This window comes from Rhinopithecus bieti, unplaced genomic scaffold, assembly GCF_001698545.2.
Source record: "Rhinopithecus bieti isolate Rb0 unplaced genomic scaffold, ASM169854v2 scaffold_3948, whole genome shotgun sequence".
NCBI classification, from domain to species: Eukaryota; Metazoa; Chordata; class Mammalia; order Primates; family Cercopithecidae; genus Rhinopithecus; species Rhinopithecus bieti.
In genome coordinates, this window is record NW_016804646.1 from 5,923,977 (window position 1) to 5,943,962 (window position 19,986).

General features: G+C 41.9%; 1 protein-coding gene across 1 annotated transcript in view; it reads right to left on the bottom strand.

Moving 5' to 3' along the window:
• Positions 1 to 208: 208 nt before the first annotated feature.
• MAP3K4 (mitogen-activated protein kinase kinase kinase 4) overlaps positions 209 to 19,986 on the bottom strand; it is a 140,244-nt gene continuing 120,466 nt past the window's right edge. Inside the window, 11 exon segments of the mRNA XM_017869565.1 lie at positions 209 to 741; positions 2,249 to 2,428; positions 4,776 to 4,882; positions 5,483 to 5,605; positions 7,518 to 7,677; positions 8,571 to 8,687; positions 9,467 to 9,537; positions 10,735 to 10,926; positions 15,086 to 15,166; positions 15,897 to 15,997; positions 19,438 to 19,575. Of these exon segments, the coding sequence (XP_017725054.1) occupies positions 721 to 741; positions 2,249 to 2,428; positions 4,776 to 4,882; positions 5,483 to 5,605; positions 7,518 to 7,677; positions 8,571 to 8,687; positions 9,467 to 9,537; positions 10,735 to 10,926; positions 15,086 to 15,166; positions 15,897 to 15,997; positions 19,438 to 19,575 (1,291 nt within the window). The 3' untranslated portion in view covers positions 209 to 720.

The following is a 19,986-nucleotide window of genomic DNA, read 5'->3' on the forward strand; positions in this document are numbered from 1 at the left end:
AAAAGAACCACCCTACGTCATTAGTATTGCTTCATTTATTTCCTTTGTTTTTCAGCGAGGCGATCCTAAAGGGACGCCGAACCCAGTGACCACCTTTAGCACACACGATTGTGCTCCTCCTTTTGAGGAACAGGTAAGTGAAAATGACAGACTTCTGAATCATACTGGGTTGCCTCATAAGCTGTTAACCATTAAAAGACAATATAACTGAGCTTTCCTAAAATAAACCATTTATTGAAAAAAGAACCTTTTTCTTAAATTTCAGTAATCAGCCTTTGCATTACAAACCTGCAGCTTGCCAACAACAAAAAAGGTAAAAGGTTTCACAGTCAGTGCACTCAACAAACAGGAGATTAAAAACAAGGTATAGGACGCCTGATAACACTACAACTTCTTTTGAACCTAGAAAGGTCAAAACACTACGCTGATGTCACGGTTCTCAGTCACGCGAGACACGGAGGAGACAGAGGCGATGGTCCGTGTACAGTAGTAATGGCACTTAACATGCAGCTTCTTTAACCTCGTGGCCACCAGCCCTCCAGAGAGCCTTTTGCCACATCAGACAAACAGGAGCAGCAGGAGAAGTGACGCTTGTCACCTGTGCAGTCTTCAGTCTTGGAAGGTTAAAAAGGCTTATACTGCTTCTCAGCACAGTCTTTATGTAAATATTACATACAGTAGTGATTACGAGAATTTTCCAAGTCCATATTCTACTAGGCTTCATTCTTCATCTGTGCAAACCTGTGAGGAAGCAGGAGAGAGCTGAGCCCTTGCAGAGGCAGATGTGTACTTGTGCATACACACAGTGTGAGCCTTACGGGGAAGGCCCCATCCACTCATCCTGATGCTCCCAGCACAGTGCTGGGCACAGAGGGAAAGGCTTAAGAAATGTAATGAACAATGGCAAAGGTAAGTTACTGCTCTGAAGTTAAGCCTGGGAATTGACTAATGAAAGCATTTTCTAAAATGCGTATGTGCATTCTCAGGTCAATACAAATTGTTAGGCACTTTATAACTAAGACATACATTGTTATTTAATTACAAATCCCTAACATCTCCATAGCTGGTCCAGTTGCTTGCCCCTTACTCCCACTTACCAAGAAGAGCATCACCCCACTCTTCCGCCCCTTCCTTTCCTTTCCCAGGGGCTCTCCTGCAGGGGTCTTGCGAGGCTTTTCTCTCCAGGGCTCTGTTCTCATCCCGTTGTCCTCTGTGGACCCTCCCAGCAATACTTCTGTCTCCCACACCTGTGCCCTACCCCAAATCCCTCTTGAGTGCCAGCCCCAGATATCCAAATGCCCATCTGAAATCTCCAAGCAGATGTTCCAAACGTACCCCAAGCTTCATCCACCAAAGAGGACCCACCACCTCCGGACCCACCCCTCACCCAACTGCTTCTTTCTCTACTCTGGCAAATGGACACAAACCAGAAACCTGGGAGCCACCCTAGACTCCTCCCCTCACTCACCTTTCACATCCAATTGGGGTCAGTCACGGCACTCTAACTCTTAAATGCCACTGATCACTCACCTGCAACACCCTCTCCCAACCCCTTGGCTGCATCAGAACCTTCTCAATTCCTTTGCCTCTAGAGTGATCTTTCTAAAACACTATGTCATCATTTATGTTTATAATAAAATGGAAACTCCTTTATGTTGCTCCTGGTGACTGTTCTAGCCTTATCTTCCTGCCCTTTTCCACATCCTGTGTTCACCAGGATCTACCTACACAGGGCTCTGTGATCATCCCACTCTCTCTGAAGGGTGAGCGTTTCCAAGCTTCTTTACTTTGTCTTCCATGCCCACTCCCCTACTTCTGGCCTCTAGTACCTCATTCTAGAGAAAAAAGAACTGAGATTGGCTGACTTAATTAAATTCCTCTTCTGAGTAACCTTACCTAGCATTATCACAGCTCTTAGTGTAATGATTAGTCATTACTGTCTTGACCCTCCAAGTAGACTACACACTCTCAAGAGTGGAAACTCTTTCATCCAGTCCCATTTAAAATTCCATTTTACTGTGTCCAGTGTATCTCAAATGCACCATCAAAAGAGATCAAGTAGAAGAACCTCAAAGAACATTTTCCAAATGAAAAAACACATACAAAAATCCCTGGCATAATAATACATTTAGTTCCTTTCCACTTCAGATATAGCTACTTTAAAGTTTCAAAACTTCATTAACGTCTGGATACAAAACAGAACTTAAAACACTTCAACATGAAAAGACTATCCAGTCATCTGCCAAACCTTGACAAACGAATGGTCGAGGAGCTGGCTGGCGGTCCATCTCATCTTTGGGTCACTCTCAAGGCAGTGAGAAAGGAAGTCCTTGCCTTCAGGGCTTAATCTTTCAGGGATTGGTGGCTTATGTCCCATCCCCACTTTATACATAATTTGAAAGTTGTGCTCATACTCATGCCAAGGCCTCTAAAAAAGATGTTTTAAAAAAATCAGATTTTAATATTATATAGCCACAAACAATGCAAATGTTCAGTCCCTTTTTAAGCATCTCATAATTAATACATATATTAGGGGACAGCATGTTTTTACTAAAAGGTCCAAACAATTTTTCAGGTTGACAGGCCATATGATCTCTATCACAACTATTCAGTTATGTCACAGCAGCATGGTAGCAGCTATGGACAACATGTAAATGGTATAACTGTTGCAACAAAACTTTATTTATAAAACAGGTGGCCAGCATAGTTTGCCTACTCCATTTGGGGTACACTATTTAGTCCAACATTATCTAGAAACCATCATCATGCAACTAAAAAATGTAATATATAAAATGATATAAAAAAGTCTACAAAACCCAATTCTCTTAGAGGGATGGTTAATATGCTACCTTATTGAAAAATAAAAATTCCATTAGTGCAAAGCTTATTTCATTATGACCCTATGAAAAATGAGATTCATAGGGGAAGGAACTAAGTGTGTATGGCATTCTAATTTCTAAACTATTGTTTCGTTATTGCCAATATGTATTTTTCAATATGAGAACCTGTTCTTTCATGTGTGGCTTTACTGGAATAACACAGATATCACAACCACCACCTTTCTATTTTAATGCTAATAGAAATAATGTTAGCTAATATTTATTGTGCACTTATATGTGATCTCTTTCAGCAGCTGCAAGGCATAGCTACATTATAATTAACTGATTTCCTACTAGTAACTTAACACTAACTTTTAACTTAGGAACGAAGGTCTCTAACTTTTTTGCTATAATAGTGTATGTGTACAGTAAGCTACACATAACGCAGTACGTGCGTCTTTATACGTTTGTATAATTGCTCATTAATATTATCATCACAAAATACATTTTCAGAAGCAGAAAACTTCTTGGTTTAAGTGCTATGCAAATTTAAAATTTTGACAGAGATTGGAAACACCTCCAGAGCAGCCCCACCACATGGAATTTCTGTCCAAAACATGTCTGTTTCTTTATATACTCTCTTAAAGTGAGAATTCTCAATCTTTAAAAATGTCACTCAGCACTTTGGGAGGCTGAGGCGGGTGGATTATGAGGTCAGGAGTTTTTGAGACCAGCCTGGCCAACACAATGAAACCCTGTCTCTACCAAAGTACAAAACTTAGCCAGGCGTGGTGGCACATGCCTGTAATCCCAGCTACTTGGGAGGCTGAGGCAGGAGAATCACTTGAATCTGGGAGGTGGAGGTTGCAGTGAGCCGAGATCACACCACTGCACTCCAGCCTGGGCGACACAGCGAGACTCCAACTCAAAAAAAAAAGAAAAAAAAAGTCACTAACATGCTAAGTAAAAAGATTTCACTTTTGAATATATAAGTCTGGTTAATGAGGTTGTCATCTTTTCATGCTTTCTTTTGTTAATCTTTTTAGAGCAGTTTTGGGTTTATAGAAAAATTAACTGGAAGGTACAGAGAGTTCCCATATCCCTCTCTGTCCCAGTTTCCTCTACTATGTACATCTCGTGTTAGTGTGCTCCATTTTTTAGAACCGATGAACCAATGTCAATGCACTACTGTTAACTGAAGTCCACAGTTTACATCAGGGTTCACTCTGTCACACATTCTGCGGGTTTGGACATTCACATACTGACATGTATCTATCATCACTGTATCCTACAGAGTAGGTAAGAATTCCGTCCTGTTCGTCTCTCTGTTCCCCCAGTCCCTGGCAACCACTCATCTTTCTACGGTCCCTGTGGTTTTGCCTCTTCCCAAATGTCATTAGATGGAATTGCTCAGAGTGCAAGCCTTTCAGACTGGCATCTTTTGTCACTTAGCCACATGCATTTACGGTTCCTCCATGTCTTTTTGTGGCTCGATAGCATGTTTCTTTTTATCGCTCAGTAATATTCCTTTGTATGCATATAACACAGTTGATTCATTTACCTATTGAAGAACATGTTGGTTGCTTCCAAGTTTTGGTAATTATGAATAATGCTGCCTTAACATTCATGTGCAGGTTTTTGTGTGGATATGTTTCCAACTTATTAATGTTGCTTTTTGTAACTGCCTGCTTCCCTGTATTTTAATGAGAGGTTTATGCTTCTTAAATTCACTCCTAAGAGTTCTCTGTGGCGTATAGCTTACAAATATTTGTTTCCTAGTTTGTCAGTTGTCTTAATCTTACTGTTTCTTTCGATGGATCAGATTTTTGTCTCTAATAATGTTCATTATTCAGTGTCTACAGTGTTTGTAATGAATAATCAATCCATTAACTACTGTTCTGTCAATGCACAGTGCCCTTCTGAAGTTCCTCCGCCAGGTGTGGGGGCTCCACTTACCTTGCCAGTCACCATCTCTATGACAACACACCCCAGACTCCAGATGTCGGCTGCACGCCCATGGCCTTCTCCTTTGGCGCGAGTGATGACTTCAGGTGCCATGTATGCTTTAAAAGTCACAGATATGTTGAGAGTAATGGGTTATAAACATATCACCACGTATTAATAGAGCCAAGCAATAAATTAATACTGTACAATATTATTTTCCTGCATTAATAGGAAACATCAAAAACTCAGACAGTTCAAATCAACCTGCTGAACAAACTTTTTAAGGGACAAATTCTCTTTTAAAAGACAACGTTTGAATGTACGCATTTTCAAATTAATTGTATGCACAATGAAAATGGAAAATTTAACCTGCAAAAGAGGAGGCAAAATTTCCTGGTACTAAGTGATCAAAACGAACCATCACCATTGAACCACAGTGTTGTTCAGACTACAACGGCTTTAAGAAAGACAATGCAAGCAACAAAAGAGCTGTTCTGGTGAGAAAAAGAGGCTTTCCTCTCTCCTGTAACCTAAAATGAGTCATTTAATTTACCAATCTTGGGTGAGAGCCCAAGTATGTGAGGAAGCAGTCCTTCTCACGACTGAAAACCTTTACCTGCTCTTCCATCTCTACTGACAAAGAAAGGTGAAGGGAACATGCAGGTCCCAAGCATGCTACATGAAGTCAGAGTGCAAAGAACAAACAAGCTGGTCCCTACCTGCTGTCCCCAGGGTGCTGTTCACTTCACCAGGCATGGTCTGGGCATTGTTTTTGAGCTTTACTGAGCATCCAAAATCTCCCAGTTTGATCAATCCAGATGAGGTAAGGAAGATATTGGCACCTAAAAAGAAACAAGCAGTTGTTACGCAGCCTCTGAAACACAATGTGGGCAAGGTTACATGGTAATCTAAACTACCAGGAACTTCATTCACAAACTGAACAATAGAAAGGCTTATGAAATTGACTTACAAGGTGTAATCACAGAAAGATTTGTAAGCCTTACTCACTCACAAATGTTAACACAAAACAATAACATTTTAACAGCAGCGCAGGTAGCCTTGACCAATAAATTCTGAACTGAAATACATGCATAAATTCTAACATTAATAACCCACAGAGATACTTAGAAAGAAATCGCATACAAAACACAAATGCTTGTGGTGGCAGTCTGGAGAATTAGAGATGTGTACAATCAGCAGCGTCTGAAACAGGAAGCGACATATAGATGAGAACTGCACACACACTGCAGTTCTTCAGATTCCCAGCTGAGGCCCTGGGATTTGTGACTGAAAACTGTTCTGCAATTTTCAAATATTCCTACAAGCAATATATATGCTTAACTTGTAGTCTAGTTAGAATTTGGGGATACTGTTCATCTCTCAGGACAGGTTGGCCTTTTGCTCTAGGCTATAAGATATTACTGCTCCAACTAAGTCATGCTATCTCTGGAATCGTGTCCTGTGGTACCGCCTTCGAAAAGCAACAACACAGAGCCAATGGAATAGACAAGCAGCCATCTGATGAGCTGAGGTCAACAGCGAATCCTCATAAATCAGTGCTCCCAGAGCTGATGCTCCCCACAACTGACTACAAGGGCAGCGTGATCTTCTCGAACGATTCTACATCTGTACCTTCTTAGTTATGCTGAACTAGAAAGCATTCGATAAGGATATCAGTGAGCTGACTTGGTTCAGATTCTAAGGGAGTCTCTTCCTGCCACAGAATAAAACATGAAGACACCATTTTGTGACAGTGAACAGAGACTGAGGGTGGTGTCTGTGGCAGAATGACTACACGTGGGCTATGCTATAGCCTGATAAAGAGCCAATTAAGCCAACAACAGAACGACCCGAGACACCAAAGCAAGGTAGTGGACATGCAGGTCACCAACAAGATTGGCATACGCTGCGTGATTCAGGGTGAGCCACATTACAGAGCACGAACAATTCTTACACCCAGACCAAAGCAGACTGGTGTCATCCAAAACAGCCCCCTACACTGGGTCTCGTCCCTGGTCAGAAGTCAGGTCGGTTCCTGAGTGAATGTGTTTAGGTTAGCCTCAGACTACAGGACAGAATGAAACTCTTCAGCCTAGGGCCAATTAGGCACAAAAATACTTCCCCATTTTAATTATCCTTAAGACTTGCAAATACAAAGGTGAGGGGGAGGGCATGGTATGGTTAAGGCAAATGTCACGGTGACCATTCTGAGACAGACGCACAGCTATTCCTCCCGTGCTATGAGAAAAGCACTTTTAATCCATCAGCATGGCCAATTAACCTTCAGCAGAACTCGATTTCAAGGTTTGTGTAAACCCCATTCTTGTCTCAAAAACGTAGCCTCAAATTTGTATGTGCATTTCTGATCTGATTTACTGTCGGTTTACATATTCATGATTTTCATATATAAATAGACAAGAATCCTGATAGAAGAAAAGGTTGCTTTGATCACGAATGTCTGGTAACTACATGGGCTATGCCAAATCGGCCTATAAAAATAGCAAACCTCATTTTGGGAAAACAGATTTCTCTAAAAGCAGTGTTGAACAGAAAGACAGAGTGGACTCCTGGGTAGAGAGACATGGATTCTACCTTGCTTCTGAAAACAGGATCCTTATAGAGGCATATTTCAATGAAAGGTATTTCCATCTAGAGAAATCATATGTGGGAATGGGATGAATGTCTTCAGAGCACCTCCCACGTGCTGGGTACCAGTGGCTCTAACCCACAGCAGCCAGGCGGGTGTGGGATTACCTTTAATGTCACGGTGGACTATGCCATGCTCATGGAGGACATTGATCGCAACGGTGATCTGCTTTGAATACAGCCTAATCACATGTTCCTGAAGTCCCAGCCTTGACACCTCTTCTAATGTCCCCTCATCGCAGTACTCCATGAAGATGTACATTTCTTCCTGCGGGAGGAATAAAGGGCAGCTCTGTGTTTACGGTTTTCCTTACATGTACGCTAGTGAAAAATCTGGAAAACGTCCTAGGTCACACCCCAAAGGAATGTTCTTTCTAACGGTATACTACACTTGCATCCTGAGTACTGAATGTGTCTCACAACAGTCGTTTCCAAGTCCTCTACAGAGGTGTCTGCCTGCCTCCTCTGTCTGGAATTATACAGCTCTTGGGGATAAGAACATCTCCAAATCACAGGGAATCAATTTCTATTATCCTCTGAAATTAAGTCTGCTATATAATCTCAGACAGGGACCAACAGGGTTGTCCCTACAAATACATTATTAAGTACTGAAACACATCCTTTTAAACATAATTGGTAAAAACATTAAAAATGATCCATTTCCAACTTCCCCTGGAAGCTCATGCTCTACACCACGATGCTCCAAGTCATCCTCTTTCCCTCGATGTGTTTATTTCTAAACACAAGGGGGAAACTCAATTTGAGGTTTGAATTTTCTCTCATTTCACAATGGCTGCCTAAATACATACAAGAGAAAAACCAGTATTACTTAACAGTGTACTCAACAGTGGTTCAGCAAAAAAGTGGAAAAAGAGTCACAAGAAGTGGTGTAAGGGGCGTTTTAGAAGAATCTTCTGACTGGCAGGATGGGTTTCAGTGCTTTATGATGTCGGGTTAATGACTACAGTCTACAACTTACATTTTAGGAAGAACTCCTCTAGTTTCAGAGAGAAGGCAGAAATGATGTAACTCATGGAGATTTCCTGAGAATTAGGCAAAGTTACTGTGCTCTGAAATGAGAAGACCTGTGATGTAGAACAGGACTCCATTCTGTGCCCTCACTGATTCCTCACACAAAGAGTGTCATTAGGGTCGGCTTACTCTATGGAGCTCCACACCAAAATACCGAACCAGATTGGGGTGTTTGATGCCTTCGAATATTTTCAGTTCATCTGCAGTTTCCTTGATAGTCTTATGGTCATTAGGTTGAAATCGAATCTGTAAAGTGAGGTGACGAATATGTTAACTGGCCTGATTTAATCACTCTACATTATACACATACATTGAAACATCATTTTATACCCCATAAATATATATATAATCATGACCTGTCAATTAAAAATAACAAAAAATTAAGAAAAAAGGAAGTTTATAGCCAAGCTGGAGTGAAGTCACAGAAGTGCGGCCAGGTCCTGGGCACAGAGGAGGAAGAGGCTCTGCTCCGGGAGGGAGTGGAGTGAGGAGCATCGTGTAGAGGAGGAAGCGGCCCCACAGCAAGCTCAAGACGCTGGAGCCTCCCTTCCCCGCTCCTCCTCTCCTTCCATGTCAAACCGGCTGTCTCCATAGACAGTAGTGAGTCCTGTTTCCACTTCAGGTTCCCTGGCCATTTCCTCATCCTACTTCCAGTGGTTTCAATGCCAGTTGTTTCTGAAGCTTATCATAACTGTTATCTTCTCCCCCAAAAGTGCCCCCATAAGACACTACTGTTAATCATCTCCTCTAAGCCTTCACCAAACTTAGCTCTGCCACCCTCGTAGGCACTGCTCACACCTGTGCTGTTAGAACTGTTTGACTTATTACCCTCTCTGGAATCGTAAGCCCCTTCACTGTCTGTGTGTGTTATCACAGTGCATCTGCCTGGTTGGTCCTGACTGTCGCAGTGCTGGTGCTGAAGACAGCTCTATGCACAGAGAACTGAATCACCACCAGCGTCTTTACGGAATTTCTATCACCCAGAGCCGCCAGGCCCAAAGGCCCCAGGGAGCCAGGTGACTCACCTCCTTCATGGCCATCAGCTCCCCGGTGTCAACGCTGATGCAGGTGTACACCTTCCCGTACTGGCCTTCCCCTGCGAACAACGCAAACAAGCTGCACTTCCAGCCACTGCAGCGGGCTGTTTTACATTCCTTAAACTTGCAATAATACTGTCCAATTATTTTGGACGTATATTTATATATTTATAATTAGGTTTACTGCAGTTTACTATTGCAAGATCCAAAATTTTTCTAAATGTTCCCTGATAACTAAAGTTTTAGGCAATCTCTTTAATATGTCTTACCTACAAGTATCTTTAAATAGAGCAGAACCAACTTTGGTAAATCCCAGGAGAAGCATCACAATGACCAATAAAAGCAGCCTTGCTGTGCACTTCTGAGCCCTCACACCCCTCAAGGAGATCTTGGCTGGGGCTCGGAGCAGAAGAAAACAGCCAGGACTAAGCCTGGCCATTGTCTACCTCACTGGCACATGTCCGTGTGTGTGTGTGTGTGGGAGCAGAAAATCCCCTAACATACCTTCTGGGACATTAAAGCAAGAGGATATGTGCCTGAACAAGACTGATAACAGTAATTAATCCAATTTATAAAGTACTTGATTGTTTTCGGTGGTTTTTGCCCTCCTTGATAGACCTAAGGAAACATTGGGTTTCCTCAGGCTGACAAAGTCCCATATTATTAATACAACTGTGTTCGTCCCCTTCAGACCTAGATGTGTGACAGATAAATACATTTAAGTGGGGAAAGGATCTGAAACAAACAAGACTTCTTCCCTCACATAATTTACCACTAGTTATTTTACAAGAAGCAATTCCACCTGGAAATTAATTAATTAATGAGGCAATGTTTTAGAAAAGAAGACTGTCTTGTCCTCATTTGTATCCAGTCTCTCTTCAAATCATGTCCTGTATGTGTGTGTGTCTGTGTGTGTGTGTGTGTGTCTGTGTGTGTGTAGAGAGAGAGAGAGAGAGAGAGAGACTAGAACAAATGGGTCAATTTTTGGTGCCTCTCCACTGGCAACTTCCAGGGTTATTAAGCAAAACGATCCAATGTAATGAACCACTTAGAAATCTCTTTTGTATTGCTCTTAGAATACATTTTACAAATTAAACAAACAAAATCCAGACCACTCTGCAAAAAGGTAACAATGCATATTTGTTATATCTACAAGAAAAAAGGGCCAACTCTATAGGATTTAACCTAAAGAAGTGTTTAACTATTGCTACTTCTAACAGGGACTATCTTGACATCACGTTCCTTAATTTCCTTACCAATTTTGTTTCCTCTTTGCCACTTGAAGGTCACCTTCCTCAAGCCAACATGCATGACGTTATCATAGGACTTAGGCGTATCACAAACTTGACCAATGATATTCTTTCTCCTCATTTCTCGGTACCTCTTTTCTTCGAACAATCGGACTGACTTCTGGATAGCTTCTATGGGTCCTAGTTTAGAAGCAGTATCTGCAGAGAGAACCAAAACCTCATTAGTCCCAATCACTGTTATCAAGTCAGTTTCCAAAAGAGAAACCAGTAATGACAGAGCAATATATATTAGCACTCCATTACAGCAAACCTTATTATCTACTCAGATAAACAGGTGAATTAAAGTTCTTCAAACGCTACTAATTCCAGCATATGCCACCCCTTATACAGTACACAGATAAAATATAAGCTAGTCACACAAAAACGATTTCCTTTCCCAAGAACGTTGGCTAAAATCTTGCAGTGATATAAATGCCTCTAGTTTCTCCTCTCTCCATTCCACGCTCTTGTTTGCCGTATTATTAAAACATAAGATGTGATCATGTTACTGTCCTACATAAATTTAATTCACTGGAGCAGTGACTCAGGCTTGTAATCTCAGCACTTTGGGAGGCGAGGTGGTCAGATCGCTTGAGCCTAGGAGTTCAAGACCAGCCTGGGAAAAATGGCAAAACCCCATTGTCAGGCCTCTGAGCCCAAGCCAAGTCATCCCATCCCCTGTGACTTGCATGTATATGCCCAGAGGGCCTGAAGTAACTGAAGAATCACAAAAGAAGTAAAAATGCCCTGCCCCTGCCTTAACTGATGACATTCCACCACAAAAGAAGGGAAAATGGCCAGTCCTTGCCTTAAGTGATGACATTAACCTTGTGAAAGTCCTTTCCCTGGCTCATCCTGGCTCAAAAGTTCCCCACTGAGCACCCTGTGACCCCACTCCTGCCCGCCAGAGCACAAATCCCCTTTGACTGTAATTTTCCTTTACCTACCCAAATCCTATAAAACGGCCCCACCCTTATCTCCCTTCGCTGATTCTCTCTTCGGACTCAGCCCGCCTGCACCCAGGGGATTAAAAAGCTTTATTGCTCAGATAAAGCCTGTTTGGTGGTCTCTTCACATCGACGTGCATGATACCCATCTCTACAAAAACATACAGAAGTTAGCCAGGTATGGTGGTGCGTGCCTGTAGTCCCAGCTACTGGGAGACTGAGGTGGGAGGCTCCCTTGTGCCTGGAAGGTAGAGGTCACAGTGAGCCAAGATTGCGCCACTGCACTCCAGCATGGGTGACAGAGTAAGACCAAGTCTCAAAAACAAAACACAAAAAAACGAAAAAAACACTTACTTCATGGTGCTCCACTACCTACTAACCAAATATGCAAACGCCTGCAGAATTTGGACCCAGTTTGTCTTTTCTATGTTTTCAAACTAGCCAAAATGAAAGACTCTTACAGAACACACCAAACTACTTTTTGCTTCCATTACTTTTACACCTTTCCCTCTGCCTAAAATACCTTCTTCATACCTGAGTATCTGTTGAGTGAATCTTACTCACACAGTGCAGCTGAAATGCCATGCCTCTTCTAGGAAGCCATCTCTGATGAGAAGGATTTTCCCTTCTCTGGGAAGAGTACAGAAAAAGGGCTCTAGAATCAAAATTCCTGGGATAAAATCCTGGCCTCGCCATTTTCTAGGTGTTTGACAATAGGCAAGGCAATTAACTTCTTTAAACATTAAAAACCTAATCTGTAAAATAAAGGTAAAAAGTCCAATCTCACAGACCTACTGTGAGGATTTCATGAAATAATACCTGTAAAGCATTTAGCCCAGTGGCTGGAACACAGTAAAACTCAATAATATTAGCTATGGCCAATAAATTATTCCTCATTTTCCCATCAGGCAATGTATCTCTATTTCTCCAACTTGTTTTATCATGACTCACAGTAAGAAATACTTTTTATACATTTAACAGTTCTGTGAGCTATTACCCTTACTACATGTGATTCTGATTTCATCATGTTCTTTTTTAAAAAATGCTGATCACTCCTACTAAAATTTTACAACCCACTAATGGTTCACAACCCGCAACTTGAAAACCATGGTTTGTCCTCTTCTCTATGACAGCATTTTTCATACCATATCCTAATTACCCAAGAGCCTAAGTTTTCTGGCTCAGATGAAGAGATCCTTGAAGGCTGGGATGACTGTAAGGTTAATCTGAAAAGAGAAATTCTGAAAGATTTATAATGGCCCAATTATAATTTCTTATTACAATCATTTCTTTAAAATATGGATCCAAATTTGTTTCCTTCGCCTCAATATACAACACAGCAAATCTACCCAGCACTGGGCAAGATTTTAACAGCAGTGAGGCCATGCACTCCACAGTCAAATATTTCTGAGAAATGCTTTAAAAAAATTTATCAAGATTCCTTGTTTTTTTTGTTTGGTTTTTTGAGATGGAGTCTCCCTCTGTCACCAGGCTGGAGTGCAGTGGCATAATCTTGGCTCACTGCAACCTCCGCCTCCCAGGTTCAAGAGATTCTCCTGCCTCAGCCTCCCGAGTAACTGGGACTACAGGCACCCGCCACCCTGCCCAGCTAATTTTTGTATTTTTAGTAGAGACGGGGTTTCACCATGTTGGCCAGGATAGTCTCGACCTCTTGACCTCGTGATCCACCCACCTCAGCCTCCCAAAGTACTGGGATTACAGGCGTGAGCCACTGTGCCTGGCCTTTTTTTTTTGAGACGGAGTTTCGCTCTTGCTGCGGTGGTGCGATGGTGCCACGGTGCGATCTCGGCTCATTACAACCTCCGCCTCCCGGGCTCAAGCAATTTTCCTGCCTTGGCCTCCTGAGTAGCTGGGATTACCGGCATGCGCCATCACACCTGGCTAATTTTGTTTTCTTAGTAGAGATGGGGTTTCTCCATGTTGGTCAGGCTGGTCTCGAACTCCTGACCTCAGGTGATCCTCCTGCTTCGGCCTCCCAAAGTGCTGGGATTACAGGCGTGAATCACCGCACCCAGCCATTTGTCTTTAATATGTCAATGTGAACTGTAACTCTCACAAGAGAAACAAAATTCCAAGTGGTTCCCAAGTTTACTTGACCACAAAGTACTTGATTTGAAAAACATGGCAAAGATCTGGTATCCTTGGGAACTGCTGATTACATGTGAGCCACTGAAGAGACTGGCTTCCTGTCACCAGGCTCAAGCCTAGGAAAACTCCGCAACTTGAACCCTCGACACACACCTACTCTGTCAGCAGGCTTGTCAGTTGTTTCTTGCTGCCATTACCTCTTTTAAATCCCCCGTTAGTTCAAAATCATATTATTTATACGGAATTTCTGCAACGGCATTCTAACGAATCTGCCCACCTTCTCAATTCTGGCTAGTTGACTATACTATCTCAGCGTCTTACTCATCCCCAGCCTCCCACATCCCAAACACACCAGCTGCTCAAGAGCCTCTGGGTCTGCCCACCACCTCTGGACAAAGCCTTCATTACTTAGCCGGTCACTGACAGCTGTCCATGATCTGATCTCCCCTCACCCTCCAGTTTCTCCTGCACTGGCATCTGCGGCCCAGTGGCTCTCCTCTGCAGTCACGAGGCCTCCGGGTGCTCTTCCTTCTATTCCTTTCCTCCTGGCTTGCTGCAGACCTGTCTTCCCTTCAAAGGGCCAGCCCAGTCTCCTCCCTCCACAAAATCCTTCCAGACATCTCTGGGCCTTGGAAGACAAATACTCTTCTGGTCAGTCACACACAGTTCAAAGGGAAGCTGCCGTGGAGTGCACTTGTGAGAAGTGCCTTCTGGTCCTCACTCTGTCATTGACTACCTTGGCCAAATTATTGGGCTGCTTAGAAACTCTCTTTTATAAAAAGAGAACAACATCTATTTTGCCTATTGCTCAATATTGTTGTGCAAAAAAAGACATGAAAGCATTTCATACATCATTAAATACCAGATCAGTGATTTTTCTGCTATTTGTCCTTTTGATTAATATTAATCACCTGCTTTGTAAGGTAAGTTCTTTTCCTCAATGTCTAATTTATGAATGGCTATTTCACAAATGTTTATTATATTTCTACCATGGACAAAAAGTTATGCTAAGTTGCTTTAAGAATATAAAGATGAGTGAAACAGATTAGAGACCCAAAGGCACGTGTAGTTTGTTACAAGAAATAGGAAATGTACACAAACACAGTACACGATAGAAAGTGATGTCAGAGGTGTGAGATCACAAAATAGTAATGGAGGAGGTCTAATAATTCAGAAGCTAAATCAAGTTTTATCTGAAACTGCTCCCCTTATGTGTAGCCATTTTTTTTTGTCTGTTTGTCTAACTTCAACACTCCTCTCACCTTTACTCTGGCTGATTAGTGTCCGAAGTTCCCAGCTTCTTCTTGTGGACCCACTTGAATCTCCTCTTGGATACGCTGGTTCTGCAGGAAGTTATTTTTATACAAATTAAGATTTATGAAATAAATACGCTTACTTGAGAACAACTGAAAGGAAGGGTAATGGTTAAAAGCAACGTGTCCTTTCTGTTTACTGATTTTTGGTGTGTTTGATGTGGGTGTGAGAAACTATCTTTGCAATCAGTTCTAAAAACTGCACCAACTAAGAAGTTAATGGGGTTACAGGATTTTAACTACACTCATCTTTTCACTAGTAACAGTCAACAGAATACAGTGCAAAAAGTGGACTCCTTGGGGACCTCGTTCAAGATGTCGGCTTCAGGAGCCCCAGCCCTGCTCCAATGGAGGCAGCAAAGTGGTTCCTGAGCAAAGGTTTCCGAGGGCTGCATTATAAATGAAATTTCTACATATGATCAACCAACACAGTGTCACTTCTGTATTTTTTAAATAAATAAAAGTATTCAACAGTTAAAATATCTAGAAGAATATTTTTAAAGCAACAAAAGTAGACCTATAAAATGCTAACAGAGCTAAAAAGGCATCTGTATTAAAAGGCCAACGTGCTCAGCAGTAAGTCTTCTCAGAAAGCTCTGCTGCTTCCTACCCTTCATTCCTTTAGAAAGGACCAAAAAAACGAATCTTCAAGGAATCCTCATAAAGGCATTAGCGACAGAAACTGGTGAACTGGGATAAATGATTAGGCCGGTTGTGATTAGGCTGATTGTGAATGCAGCCACCACCTTAAAACACTCACCGTCTCGTTCCTCCGTGGGGCTTGAGTGACGACTCAGGGACCTAAACTGCAATTCAGCAGCTATGGAAGCCAATCGATCATTTTCAGGGACACTGGAACCCCTGTTTTAATATTTTTAACAATTGAGCTATCAATTCAATAGAATTTAAAATGAAAGATCTGTGAGATTTTTCTAGAGGAACTAATTCTCAACTAGGGGCAACTCTGCCTGCCAGGAACAACTCTGTCTCCAGCAATGTCTTAGACACTTCTGGGAAGGTGCTACTGGCATCTAGTGGGCAGCAGAAAACGCACAGGACAGACCCACCAGAATTTTCCCCCTAAGCGAACAGCGCTGCTGTGGAGACCCTCCTCTGCAGTCTGTTAGAGCTCTAGAGTCTGGAAGGAGGGCTCTATTTTCATCTCTCCATAGCCAACACCCGAGCCTGAGAACACCTGCCTGCATAAAACCTTCTCTTACATTAACAACAGAAATAAAAACAACACTACTGAAGTGTTACTGACATGTGAAAAGCTCCATAACTCAAGCCCAGGGTGAATAAAACCGTATTAACCAAATCTTGCTGATCTCTAAGGTTACCATCAAATTATATTTATGTCTTAATTATGTTTAAAGTACTAAAATCATTCCATGGTACAAAAGATTCCAAATTTCTTAATAAGAAAATGGAAGGCAATACCTAAAGGTTTCTCAAGCAGTAGCCAAGCAAAAGTGCAAAAGAGCAGGAAGCTTAATATATTAAAGAACAAAGTTAATGAGGTGCTTTTCCAGAATAAAGTGAAATGTTCAGCAACCAGAAGGAACCCATAAAGAGTAAAAACTAAAACTAAATAGGGAATGTGTTAAAATTGTAATTCGAATAATCGAAGAACCTCATATAAATTTGGCATTAGTTTATTAACGTCATTTATAGTGTATTATTTTTAAGTGAATGACATAATGAAGTATGGTAGCATTTATGCTCTTACTATACACTGATAGGTTGAAGGCAACATGGTCTATTGTACAGACATTTACAAATTATAAAATATGCATTTTTCTGGTATTTCCCTAAGCCCTCAAATCTAGTATAGTACTTGTTAAGTCTGAAGTGATGGGGACATTTCTACTGCCATACAGTTCATCAAAAATTCAGCACTATCTGATGGGAAAACCTCTGGTATTGAAGTCAGGAAGCCTATTCCACTCCTAAGCAGCACTAAAGACCACTGGTGAGACCAAGAAGTCACTAAACACCTCTAATTTTCCCAATTTCCCACAGGTGAGACTGGCCAATTCCATGTCTTTAAGAGATTTTTGCATGGGTAAAAGGCAAGAACATATACTCATGAAGTGGCATATTGGGGAATGTCGAACAACTAGCTCTGGAGGGGATGTGGGGATGGGGAGGTGAGTTGTAGAGTTTGCCAATTTCTGTGGTATAACAACTTGCAAAATTTCTCAAACATTTGCCATCAGCTCTTGAGAGACAGCAGGAGCAAGCCTCAGCAACAGCACCACTGCAAAGTGTTTGTACAAATGATGGTAAGGTAAGCCCCGAAGAGGTATTTCCTAGGTAAAGTAAAATCAATTAAAAATACTTATCGAAACCTCTAGGGTCAATTGAAGTTGAACTTTGGTTGAAGTATCTGTAAGACAGGCGAGGGCTATACCCCATGGCTGTGGCAGGGATGCACACACTGGTGTCATTCTGCCTCCCCGTGGCACATTCACAAACCCACAGCTGTGTTGAGAAACAAGACCTCGGGTCTGTGAAGTTTGCCTCAGGAGCAGTGAGCCGAATCCACCAGTGACTCACGGGCCCATGAACCAGGCTCACTGTGAAGGCACTGAGGCTTACGCAGGGCTTGAATGCAGCAGGGAGTCTGATGACCACCCACACCTCTTCACGTGGCTGTGCTCTTTTCTACCTACTGTCTCACACACACACACAGGGTCATAAAGTGAACGGGAATCCTATGTAAAAAATATCCTTCAAGATAGCACACTATGATACCATTAAAATTTCTAAACATCCAAGATTGTCTAAGTATGTATAAACTTAAGATGAATACTTATGAAATGCTACGCATTTAAGATGAAATGCTGAAAAACTGCTTATGCAAAGACTAAACTCCATGAAAAGGCCAACTGTAGTATTTAACTCTTATACTAAAATACACGTAATGTACCACACTACCAACTTATAAATGCCTTAAAACACAGCATATCAACCTTTCAAAAGAGGGAGGTCACTCCCCATTATCCAGTTCAGGAGCAGTCTCGTGTGAACATGGACACAGCAGGTGTGGGAGGCAGGAGCCACAGGGGGCCAGCACTCTCCTCAATTATGACTGTGTTTTAGACCAAAGCACTTCAGTCTGTACTGCATGAATAAAGAAGACAGTTTTGGCAGCCCTCATAGGGATATAAAAGCATATATGAAGATATTAGCCATGAAAAGCTCTAAACATAAAAATTAGGAAGCTAAATGGGAATTTGTTCAATGTTGTTAATTTTTTTAGTTGACTGCTTAAGCTGTAAAATACTTTGACATTTTTTAGGTTATAGACATTTCTCACTAAAATTTAGAAGTATTAATTAATGAGTGAAAAGACTGCAAATATTTGTAGAAATTTTAGACTGTTATTAAAGTAAGTGTAAAAACATTTTAGTCTATTTTAAAATCTAAAGCCAGGCATCATCTTCCTGATAACTCTACTATTTTCTCCTCAGAGCTGAACACAGAGCCCCAGGTTCTATCACAAGTTGATCTTTTAAGAGCAGATACCCTCAACCTAAATAGTTTGGTTTGACTCGCACTGGAAGATGGGAATACTGACAGCATTCCTCCTACTTAGGTATACGGGTGAAATTTAGAGAGAACAACAGCTTTTCCTCCACTTAGGATAGGAGAACATGATGAAATCCTCTGCCAAAATATAACTAGAATGGGAAAACCTACAAGACCCTCCTTACTAATACAAAAGACAATGCGAGACTTAACTGTTCTGGGGCTTGCCAAGTTGTCTGAGAGTTCTCTCAAGTACTGATCTATTGTCCATATGACATACAAACCCCATGAACTCATTTTTCCAGTTCTATAAACTACTTCTAATCAACAATTATTTAAAATAGAATATTTGGTTAGAAAACTGCTCTTCCCCAAAAAATAAAATGTTACCACCTCAGATCATTAACTAGATGTCATCTTTTAACCACCTCATGACTCCAGGCTCCATGAAGCAAAATGCTCATGTCCCCTTCTGCTGTGGACCAGTCCTTTCCTAGGATACTCCATCAAGTTATTCTTCGCAAAGTCTTTGGACATTTTGGCTAATATCAGCTCCAAAGAAATACTGACATCAGACAAGTATCTATTTGTGCTGGTCAGTGCCAGAGCCTTCAGGCTGTGACAACCTGCAGAAGGCCCTACAGCATCACTCACACACCACAGCAAAGAAGCCCAGCCACAGCCGGCACACACCCTAATGCTCTGGTCACTGTGCAAGCCCATGTGAGGGGTGATGAGGGTACGGGACGCTGGTGGGGTGAGACTACCTGGTATCATGGGCACTGCTGATGGATTTGGGCAGCGCAGAGTCGCCACCAGAGGGGCTGGGCCGACTGGCAGCAACAGCAGCAGCAGCAGCAGCAGGGCTGCCGTGGCTCCGCGCGTCGGAAGGCACGCTCCGAGTGCTAAGACAAGAAGAAAAGCTTCAGGAACACATGTGAGAAGAGGGAATGGACTTGAAAATCTTTTCAATTAAAATAAATTATGGCAAGGGGTGAAATATGTTTAAAATATAAAATGCAAATTGTTCTTTGAGATTTGAGTCTAGGTGTAAAAAAGAAAAAATCTAACTTCAAAGCTTTTCTTTTTTTTGAGACAGCATCGCACACTGTTGCCCAGACTGGAGTGCAGTGGCGCAATCATAGCTCACTGCAGCCTTGACCTCCTGGGCTCAAGTGATCCTCCTTGCTTCAGCCTCCCGAGTAGCTGGGACTACAGGCAAAGGCCACTACACCCAGCTATTATCTTTGTTGTATTTTCTGTGGAGACGATGTTTTGCTACATTGCCCAAGCTGTTCTCCAACTCCCGTGCTCAA